We start from the raw sequence: 10,838 nt of genomic DNA, 5'->3' as shown, positions 1-10,838 counted from the left end.
TTAATTCCCCTGCCGCACACCTCTCCACAGAGTAAATATTGGTAGACTCTAGAGTGTAATCTTGGAATAATAGTCAATGTATATGTAAACATGCATGTGTATAAGTTTTTTGCTGTCTTTTAGTATTTTGCCCTTGAATTTGTATATAGTAGTTTTTGTTTTTGTTTTTGTTTGGGGCTGGGAAAAAGTTTTTTTTTTGTTTTTTGGTTTTTGGTTTTTTTTTTTAATGTAGTCAAAATTCATTAATCTTTTCTGGTAGTCTGTGTCATATTTAGATAGATTTTCTTTACTCAAATATTATGAATGATTTCTTCATATTTATCTTCTAGCATTTTTGTGGATTCCTCTTTTGCATTTCAATATTTGTTTGATCTGTAATTTATTTTGGAATGAGAAGTTAGGTATGCTGCCACTTTAAATTCTTCCGCAGAGAGCTTCCCAGTTGTTCTAACGTCATACTAATGACATACATTTAATAATTTTTTTTTTTTTTTTTGCATTTTTCCGAAGCTGGAGATGGGGAGACAGTCAGACAGACTCCCGCATGTGCCCAACCAGGATCCACACGGCATGCCCACCAGGGGGCGATGCTCTGCCCCTCTGGGGTGTCGCTCTGTTGCATCCAGAGCCACTCTAGTGCCTGAGGCAGAGGCCACAGAGCCATCCTCAGCGCCCGGGGCAAATTTGCTCCAATGGAGCCTTGGCTGCAAGAGGGGAAGAGAGAGACAGAGAGGAAGGAGAGGGGGAGGGGTGGAGAAGTAGATGGGCGCTTCTCCTGTGTGCCCTGGCCGGGAATCGAACCCTGGACTCCTGCACGCCAGGCCGACGCTCTACCACTGAGCCAACATGCCAGGGCCTTAATAATTTTTTTCTATCTTCACTGACTTATAATACAAACTTCATCAGTCTATGAAAATGGTCATCACATTGGTGGTGAGGGTTGAAAGGTACAAACTTCTAGTTACAAAATGAATTAAGTCCTGGGTATGTAGTGTATACAACATGGTAACTATACTTAATGACACTGTATTGTATATTTGATAGTTGCTAAGAAAGTAAATCCCAAAAGTTCTCATCACAAGAAAAAAAATTGTGTAACTGCGAGGTGATGGATGTTGACTAGACTTATTGTAGTCATCATTTCACAATATATACAAATAACAAATCATGATGTTGTATACCTAAGACTAATATAATGTCATATATCCAGTGTCATTTTTTTCTGGGAAAATTAACAAATTGGGACCTGGTAGAAAACAAAGTCTTCTCCTGCTATAGCCACAGGTAAAAATAATTATGTTACCTAATATGTGGCTAAGAAAGGACTTTCAGTAATTTGGGTTATGTCACCAGGCTCCATGTTAAGGTTGGGCTGAGTGTTCTGGTCGAGGTCAGCTCCCGGTGTTTGCTCTGTCGGCTGAATACTGGAAGAGTTTGTTGCAACATGCAAGCTCCCAGGCGTCCCTCCCTCCACTTAGCAATGGCTAATGCTTCGTTACCCCTTTAGCCCGCGCAGATGAATTGGCTGCAGAGGAGAATGGTTGAGCTGGGCCAAAAAGGCGGAGCTTAAGTATGTGTGTAAAATCTGGGAACCTGACTGAACATAGGTGGGGGACCAGGATGAGGAAAAAGCGACGGGAAAGACATCCCCCACCTCCTGGCAAGAAGGTCACGTGCACAGCACCGGCCACTGGCAGGCCGTCCTAGCCATCCTCAGAGCTTACATAAAGGGACAATTGGAGCCCGAAAAGCCACAGTGCTGACACTTACAAGGCTGGGAGCACAGGGCACCCCAGCATCATGAGTTGGTCCTTGCACCCCCGGAGTTTAACTTTTTACTTCTACACTCTTTTATTACTCTCTTCAACATGTCTAGCAGTAAGTGTGCTCTCTGTAAGACATATCTGTTTTAAATGGACAGCTGAAAAATAAGAAAATATATGATAAACCAGTGACATTTCTGTGTTTTTCTCCTTTAGTATGTTGCCACCAGAGACAACTGCTGCATCTTAGATGAAAGATTTGTAAGTAGTTTTTTCTGTTTCTTGCTGTGTTTGGACTGCAGAAGGGCAAAAGAATATAAGGAATTCTCTAGCCAATTTTATTTGCATTTTCAATTCTGTTTTTAACACAGTGTAGCTTTTACCTATTTTTATTAATAGATTTTAAGTGTAGCTTTTATCAAGATTTTAAACCACTTTGTTGTTTTATTTTCAGGGTAGTTATTGTCCGACTACATGTGGAATCGCAGATTTCCTGTCTAATTACCAAACCGAAGTAGACAAGGATCTGAACGCTTTGGAAGACATCTTAGGCCAAGTTGAAAACAAAACATCAGAAGCCAAAGAACTGATCAAAGCAATCCAAGTCGCCTATAATCCTGATAACCCATCAAACCCAAGTGAGGAACTAAATACTGCTGAGAAAATAATTTGTAAAGTTCTTTTGCTGTTGTTTTAGTGGTTCTGTTTATCTAAATATTTTTGTCTCTGATCTTATATTGCAGGCAGGATAGAAAGTGCTACTAAGGATACCAAGAAAATGATGGAAGATATTATGAAATTTGAAGCATTGATTATAACACATGAGTCAAATATTCGGTAACCATTTTTTTAAAAAAAAACTTACTTTCCAAGAATGATTTAGTTTTTGTTTAATATTGCAAACTTTGGTGGAAGTAGTCTCCTCCCCCCCCCCCCCCCCCCCCCCGGCTTCTAATATCCAACTGGCATTATGCCTGACCATCTGAAACAAACACGGTGGAGATAACATTTTTAGTGCAATATGAATTGTATTAGGTTATAATTGCTTTTTAATAATCATATAAGAGAAAGGGGTTCTAGATGTCTTCGAATGCTGTTATGACCATAGTGATCAAAATGTCCCCCCCACTCCTATTTGTTTTACAATATAAATTCAAATGGGAATTTAGGTATGGAAACTATAATTCTCTTTATAAGATTGTCAACAAATTGGTGGTGAGGAATTAGCCTGCAGAGGCACAGGAAGGATCTTGGCTACAGAAGTTCAGAGGCTGAGTATAAGAAACATTATAAAGCTAAGTGTTGATCAGAGCACCATGAGCCTGCCCTTGTGTATTCCTCTCCTTTCACCTGAAAATAAAATGTCTCTATTAACAACTTCCCAGAGACTCATTAACTTCCTGAACATAAGGTCTCAGATACAGTTTTAGCTTTTTTCTCAATTTTTTTTCTAAATTGTATTCAAAGCAGCATAAAAAATAGCAATAAATGGTAACTATAGAAAAGTGGCCTAGGAGGGACTTCTCTTTCTCAGATCAGATGGCCATGGTTATTGTTGTGATTATAATTAGCATTATAAGGTGTATTATTATTGTCCATTGTTGAAGTTGAAAAGACTGTTGTGCAGAAATTTTCTAAGGTGCAGTAGAAAAAGGGAGTGGTCAAATACTTTTTTCTGGCCTTCCTCACAGAAAGACACAGCAGTCTGTGCATTACATACAGTTTTCTGTCATTTCTGAATATGTACAAGCAACCCTGTGAAAAACTACAAAAGCCAAAAAGGTTTTTTTTACTTCCCCTAGTCTTTGTCCAAAATTATGTAAATAGAAACAGTAAGAGGATCCGAGAGTGTCTATTGTTCTATTATATGTAAGATAATGTCCCAGATATTTTCCCCATATAAGGTATAAATTGTAGACCTTAAATAAGGCACAAGTGAAAAGCATAATTCAGCACATGTGAATTACTGAATAGAGCCTTTTCTTCCCTAAGAATAACCTGTTCAAAGAATGATCGTCAGGCAGTTTTCCTATTAACCAGGATTTTTGCTCAATCAGGGCGTTATCTGCTGCTCTTGATCCAGATGCAGCATCTGTATCAGAATGACCATTGTTAAATGACAATGGCCTTGTTTATGGACACAAACTTTGTTATTTTCTTTTCCAGGAAGCTTAGAATTTAAATTTACCTCTATTAAGTATCATAATTTTACAGTTTTTCCAAGCAATGGAGTAATTTATCAGCAAGTAATTCTTGAAAAGATAAGGAAGTCTTTTAAAATGAAAATAACAAAATTCCCTCTGAAGGGAATGCTCTGTTATCTTATTCTTCTGCTTGTAGATTTTTGCAGGACATCTATACTTCAAATAATCAGAAGATCATTACCTTGAAACAGAAAGTAACCCAGCTTGAAGCACAGTGTCAGGAGCCTTGCAAAGACACAGTAAAAATACATGATACAACAGGGAAAGGTAAGTGACAGGTTGATATGGGGATTACCTACATCAAAGCTAATATAGCAAGCAAAGGAGATTTCATGTCTTAGAATGTATACAAATAATTTTGAAAATGCCTTGCCATTACATCTGAAGTGTTTAATTGCTTCGACTTTCTTAAGTAGCTAAAAGTAGTTTGAAAAGAATGATGACGTGAGAAGAAAATGTTTTGAGGGAAATGAATAGTTTGCAACTTGTTAAAATCCCATGTTCAATGCTGGAATAGTCCTACCTGTATTTCAAACCACAGTGAAAGCTTATTGTTCTTCTTTAGATTGTCAAGATATTGCCAATAAGGGAGCCAAAGAGAGTGGGCTTTACTTTGTCAAACCTGCGAAAGCTAAGCAGCAGTTCTTAGTCTACTGTGAAATTGATGGAAATGGAAATGGATGGACTGTGTTGCAGCAGGTATTTTTTTCCCCTGGCCACATGTAGCTTGCCTTACACTGGATACTTTTTAAAGCACTATGTGAACATTCACTCAATGAATCCTTCCAACTTCCCTGTGAGGTAGGTGCAATCGTTACCTCTGCTTACAGAGGAGGAAACAGGCACAGGAGGTAAAGTAACTTGCCAGGCGTTCTGGTTTCAGAGTCTGTGCTTTGACTCTATACTAGGCTGACACCGCTGTTGTAGGTACATGATGGCACATCGTCCCAGAATCATAGTGACAAAAACAAACAAAACTAGAAAGGGATCTGTTTCATCATTTAGATCCAGACCTATGGCTGCCAATTACAAAAAGAGGAAGTCCCCAAGAGAATACAGTTGGGCTGTTCCAAGACAAGGACCCTCTGGTTCCTCTCTGCCAGTCCTGAACTACAGCAATCCTTTTCCCTGTTTATCTCTGACCACCGTTACAACTAATCCTGCAGGGGGCGCTCAGAGGGAGCAGGCGATGGAAATGCTGGCTGGCAGGCAGATTGAGCAATGAGTTGACCTTTCCACCATCAGTATAAGAATGGAGTTCTGAAGTCCTCTCAGTGTCTTAGAAACTTCCACTAATCTAGAATTTACCATGTGCCAGGCACTCTTTAAGTCTTTGACTTACATTCTCTTGGGTAATCCCTGTAATAACCCTAAGAAGTGAGCATCATTATTCGTTTTCTGACAGCTGAAGAAATTGAGGCCACCTGACCAAGGCCATTTTAGTTAGTAAATGATGGGATCATATCCCATATGTTCCATATTTTCAACAAATGTTTATAACATTTTCTTTATGAACATTGATAATTCCTTCTCTCCCTTTGCATATGCAATTGTGTAATTAGAGACTTGACGGCAGTGTGGATTTCAAGAAAAATTGGGTTCAATATAAAGAAGGGTTTGGACACCTGTCTCCCACTGGCACCACAGAATTCTGGCTGGGAAATGAGAAGATTCATTTGATAAGCACGCAGTCTGTCATCCCATATGCATTAAGAGTGCAGCTGGAGGACTGGAGTGGCAAAACCAGGTACTGTTTAGAAAAGACTTCTTGTTGTCTGGAATGTGCACTTTCCAACCGCCAATAGACCACTGGCAAAGGCAGCTATACAAATGAAAAGAGCACATCCATTTCTCCCAAAAGTCAGTTTGATTCTTGGGCAGCCGCAAAAGATAGGGCCTATTAAAGCTAGATCTAGTATTTTGGAGCAATTTACTTAACCTGGAACCATATAGAATAATCACTGATATTTACTGAGAATTTAATATTTATTAGAAATAGAGCATAAAATTATAATTCCATCACATCCTAGTAACTCTTTCATGAGGCAGATAGTATTATTAACCCCACTTTACAGATGAACTTCCCAGGGTCACATTGCTGGTGCACTGTAAGGGTTGTATTTGACCCAGGGGAGTTTGACTTTACAGACTGTCTTCTGGAGAGTATGCTAGTTGAAGAGCGAATCCAGCCTCTTCAGACTTCCTGGCTACCTTAAATTAAATCAGCTGGTGCCTTTAGTGAGATAGAGCCCCTTCTATGCTCAGAGAAATCTGGGGGCTTTGAGCATTGTATACCTAATTAAAAATTAGAAAAATATCCAACCTTGTTTTTATGTCTATTAAATAATGAAATATCTTTTGTGTCCAAACATGAATTTTTATTTTTAAAATTTTTACCCAGAGAGTATCATAGTCAGTAGATCTGCTCCTATCAGAACATCTCCCATTTTGCAAGTATTAGAGATCTGGGAAGAAGCTAAATATTTTCTGGAAATCTCTGTTCATGTACCAAAGCCCATTCTTCCCTGCACTCTGTAGAATTCTGGCTCTTGTTCATAATTTTTTTTTCAGGAGAAACTCTCTCTCTGATCCCCTAGCTTGTGTTTTATGGGCCACACAGGGACCACTTCTTTTATGTGACATTCTAAGAAGGCCTCCTTACTGACACAACACCAGTCTTGGGAAAGAAAATGCCTTTAGGACGTCACCCTTCAGACTGTCTGAACAGCTAAAAGAGCTGTGGCTCCTCCAAGTCGGTGCATTAATTAACGGTCACTCACTGTCAGCTAATTACTGTGGTTTATAACTGTATGAACAACGCTAAACAAAAATATAAAATTAGTCAAATTTATCCAGACATCCATCTGGATTTGTTACTTGAATCCTATAACAAAAAGCATTGAAATGGCTGAAGTTTTTAGTTTTCGCTGAGTTGCCCTGAATGAAGCCTTCTAGATCCATTCCGGGTGAGGCTGATAATCTCTGAATGGGTTCATACAGCCATTGCCTCTTGCCAGATTTGCAGAAGCCTTCATGCAACAAGCACATTTCTGACATAAGAAGCAATGCTAAAAATACTGAACAATTGTCCTCTGGAAAAGGGACCTTCTGAAATCTTTAATGAGTCTCAAGATATGATGTATATTTCTTGATAGTACTGCAGACTATGCCATGTTCAGGGTGGGACCTGAAACTGACAAATACCGCCTGACATATGCCTACTTCGTTGGTGGAGATGCCGGGGATGCCTTTGATGGCTTTGATTTTGGCGATGATCCGAGTGACAAGTTTTTCACATCCCACAATGGCATGCAGTTCAGTACCTGGGACAATGACAATGATAAGTTTGAAGGTAACTGTGCTGAACAGGATGGATCTGGTTGGTGGATGAACAAGTGTCATGCTGGCCACCTCAATGGAAATTATTATCAAGGTATGCCTTTCTTTATTAGATATATGTTAGTGTATATTCTGTATTTTTATAAAAGGTATGAATAGGAAATGAGGAATAATTTTTAAAGGTATTAAGGGGCTTATTATATAGTTCTTTATTTTAAACCAGAATTTGTTACTATTATGCTTATGCCTAAAATTAGTCTCTAAAAGAAACCCACCTGTTGTAAAATAGCCAGAGATTTGTTATTGTCTCTGAAATTATCACCATCAGAGTTGACACTTGGGTTATGGAATCTCCTCCAGATTTATCATATATATGATTTGGGTGGACAAACATTACCATATTTATGTTTGTTAACACATTCATCTGGGTCAGCATCACATGAGTGGTATATCAGCTGTAACCAGTGAGCAGTGAGCCAGTGTCTGGAAGAATAAAGAGCATAAAATTATTGGTAAGTTTAGGGGTCCATGAAAGCTTAAGAGAAGAGGAGTCAGGCCTAAGAGTCTCGACATTTACTTTAGGATGAGGGAGGACTGGAAGGCAAGCTATAGTTTGCTCCAAGGCTGGAGTAGTTACGAACACACTGATTTTACTTACTGACAAACTATTGTTATTACCCAACAGTTATGTGCGGGGAAGCCCTACTGATGCCAAAAGATACATTAAGATGAACAACTTTACCTCCTCAAGGCATTGTCTTAATGGATAGATGGTTTAAAATCCTCTTTAAAATGATTTAAATTTACCTTTTGGTTTTTACAACAGTTTTTTTAAAAAACAACCTAATTTATCTTTGCACCTCCAAACCATACAATTAAAAAGAAATTCTCAGTGAAAGTGTTTGATCCATATAACCCAAAGTAGCCATGTTGATAACCTGTGGTACATGCCAGTATTGGACTCAGACATCCTTTACAAAATTACATGAGATCTGGTGCCCAATACAAGAAGGCAAATCAACCTAATCTCCACTTTATAACAGAGAGGTGAAATAACATTTCAGAATTGTTTTCTATAGGTCTTTATACTTCCAGTACAATTGTGGTTTTAGATTACTTGAGATCATCTGATCAGAAACTGTGACTCTTGCCATTCTAACCTACTTGTAGAAAGATGGTCCATAATGGCTGATTCCAGGATGGCTAAGCTCATGGAGAAAGGCCAATTGGGGAAATTGGGGTTCTAGCCCTGTTAGTAGTGAATATATCTCCCATTCAGGTACTAACCAGGCCCGACCCTGCTTAGCTTCCGAGATCAGATGAGATCTCACGCCTTCATGGTGGTATGGCTGCAGTAGTGAATATATCTAAAGTGTGAATGTGACCAGAGGTACAACACAGATGTAAGGGGTTGTTTAAAAATCCTTTTTTTTTTTATTGTAAATGGAGATTTTATCTTTAGGGATATTTTCAGTTAGTAGATAACATGATAAATTTAATGTTTCAGTGGACATCATAATTGGCAGTTCTTTATAGACTCTCTGAGGTCAGGAAATCCAAGAGCAATGATATACCCATCTATAATTTGTCTTAGGTGGCACTTACTCAAAAGCATCTACTCCTAATGGTTATGATAATGGCATTATTTGGGCTACTTGGAAATCTCGTTGGTATTCCATGAAGAAAACCACCATGAAGATAATCCCATTCAACAGACTCTCCATTGGAGACGGGCAACAACACCACCTCGGGGGAGCCAAACAGGTCAGACCAGACCACCATGTTGACATAGAATATGAGTGACCACGGCACTTTACCTGAGAAGGAACTGTTCACTTCTGTTTGCCCATTTCTCTTACATATTCATCAGTGTGTCTTACATTAAGGATATTTAGCTTTAAATGGAAATTATAATTTACTTTCTTTGTATTCCCAAATTATTGGACTCAGTTATTTGAAATTTATTTGATGAGGTAACATTTTAGCATATTTCCAAGGTGTATACGAAATAATTGCCATTTTTTTTTACATCTTAATGATCACATGTTGTTTTGTCCTGATGATTTTAAAAAAATTATGTCTTAAATATTTTAGTATATACTAGTAAACTAAGAGTAAATTCTAGCGTTTCAAATGCCTAAGTATTTTTCCATGTGTATTACCCCTAAATTATTCATATTTAATTCCTTTTAAATGGAGATAATTATACCTTTTTAATATATTTTTGTTTTGGTCATAGGCTGGAGACATTTAAAAACCATTTCAAACGTGACTTACTTTTTATAAAGGACTTTATCTGAACAGATAAATATAATATTTTCATATGGAACAATGGACTTGTAAAGCCTCACTTCATTTTAAGAGAAAAAGAACCTATGTTGACAACTCCACTAACAGTTTTATGCCGGTGATAATTTATCTACATGCCATTTCAATAAACATTTTGTTTCCTACTAGATACACGCTACCTTTTATTGACCATTAAAAATCACCACTTTCCGGCTCTGTCCAATGGCTTATTGGATAGAGCACCAGCCTGGTGAATGAACATCTCAGGTTCAATTCCCAGTCAGTGCACACAGGAGAAACAACCATGCTCCCCTTCCACCTCCCCATTCTTTCCCTCTTCCCCTCCCACAGCCAGTGGCTTGGTTGGTTTGAGCATGGCCCCAGGCATTGAGGATGGCTTGGTTGGTCCAAGTATCAGCCTTAGGTGCTAAAAATAGCATGGTACTGGAGCATTGGCCCTAGATGGGGGTTGCCAGGTAGATCCCAGCTGGGGCACATGTGAGAGTCTGTCTCACTGTCTCCCCTTCTCTCACTTAAAAAAATAAACGAGTAAATAAAAATAAAACAAAATCACTACTTTTCTTCAAGTTAGTAATTATAGCTGGGCAATCATCAGTCTTGCTGAGTCCTCACTTAATGTCAACATTATACCAGCCTCTTGGGGAGTTACAAAAAAAAAATAGTCATGGCTTTTGCCCTTCAGGGGATATAAGATAAACACAGGAAAATACAGTAACTCACAGTGACAAAATTTGATATAAAAACATAAACACAAGTTACAATCTCATAACTGAGGTTCACAGTATCCGAAGTACAGCTGGAGACATGGCTGTTCGGGTAATTCTCCCAACAGAACCTGTTGGCTGCAGACTCCTACAGCCAGATATGGGCACTCTGAAGGACCTGGAACTCAGAGCAGAGAGCTGAGAACTGTAGGGAACAATCTGCCCAGTCCCTCACTGACAAACAATGAACTCAGCAGAGTGTAGCCATTACTGCATTTTGAATCTAGGGATATTGAGTTTTTAGCAGCCAGAGATCACCGAGCACCAGCTTCCTAGGGAATAGTTAAGTCTTCATAAGTTGGCGTAAGATTGACCTTGTAGAGTAAATGACTCATTCTCTGTGGGGAGGATCAGGTTGTTCTGAAATACTGAGCTTTGGTTTTTGATTCTCTTTTTCACAATTTCTTTCTCAATTCTCTTGCTTCCTTGCTCTCACAAGTCCTGATTTTAAAATATCC

General features: G+C 38.6%; 1 protein-coding gene across 2 annotated transcripts; it reads left to right on the top strand.

Annotated features, from left to right (window-relative positions):
* Nucleotides 1-1,721: 1,721 nt before the first annotated feature.
* FGG (fibrinogen gamma chain) lies at nucleotides 1,722-9,764 on the top strand. 2 transcript variants are annotated; one of them, XM_066386850.1, is made up of 10 exons: nucleotides 1,723-1,878; nucleotides 1,980-2,024; nucleotides 2,218-2,401; nucleotides 2,507-2,600; nucleotides 4,104-4,234; nucleotides 4,533-4,666; nucleotides 5,530-5,714; nucleotides 7,123-7,400; nucleotides 8,901-9,070; nucleotides 9,546-9,764. In XM_066386850.1, exons 1-10 carry the CDS (start codon nucleotides 1,801-1,803, stop codon nucleotides 9,558-9,560), a joined length of 1,314 nt encoding a protein of 437 aa, XP_066242947.1. In that variant the 5' UTR covers nucleotides 1,723-1,800; the 3' UTR covers nucleotides 9,561-9,764. The 2 variants fall into 2 exon arrangements, with proteins under 2 accessions (XP_066242936.1, XP_066242947.1); XM_066386839.1 differs by having other exon boundaries at nucleotides 1,722-1,878; nucleotides 8,901-9,638.
* Nucleotides 9,765-10,838: the final 1,074 nt, after the last annotated feature.

This window comes from Saccopteryx leptura, chromosome 1 (assembly GCF_036850995.1).
Source record: "Saccopteryx leptura isolate mSacLep1 chromosome 1, mSacLep1_pri_phased_curated, whole genome shotgun sequence".
Classification (NCBI taxonomy): Eukaryota; Metazoa; Chordata; class Mammalia; order Chiroptera; family Emballonuridae; genus Saccopteryx; species Saccopteryx leptura.
This window is presented reverse-complemented; position numbering and strand designations above follow the sequence as displayed.

Coding starts and splice junctions, on each gene's coding strand:
- FGG (XM_066386839.1), top strand. CDS start 1,801: ATGAGTTGGTCCTTGCACCCCCGGAGTTTAACTTTTTACTTCTACACT. Junction 1,879..1,979: donor TCTCTTCAACATGTCTAGCA/GTAAGTGTGCTC, acceptor TTTCTCCTTTAG/TATGTTGCCACCAGAGACAA. Junction 5,715..7,122: donor GACTGGAGTGGCAAAACCAG/GTACTGTTTAGA, acceptor ATTTCTTGATAG/TACTGCAGACTATGCCATGT.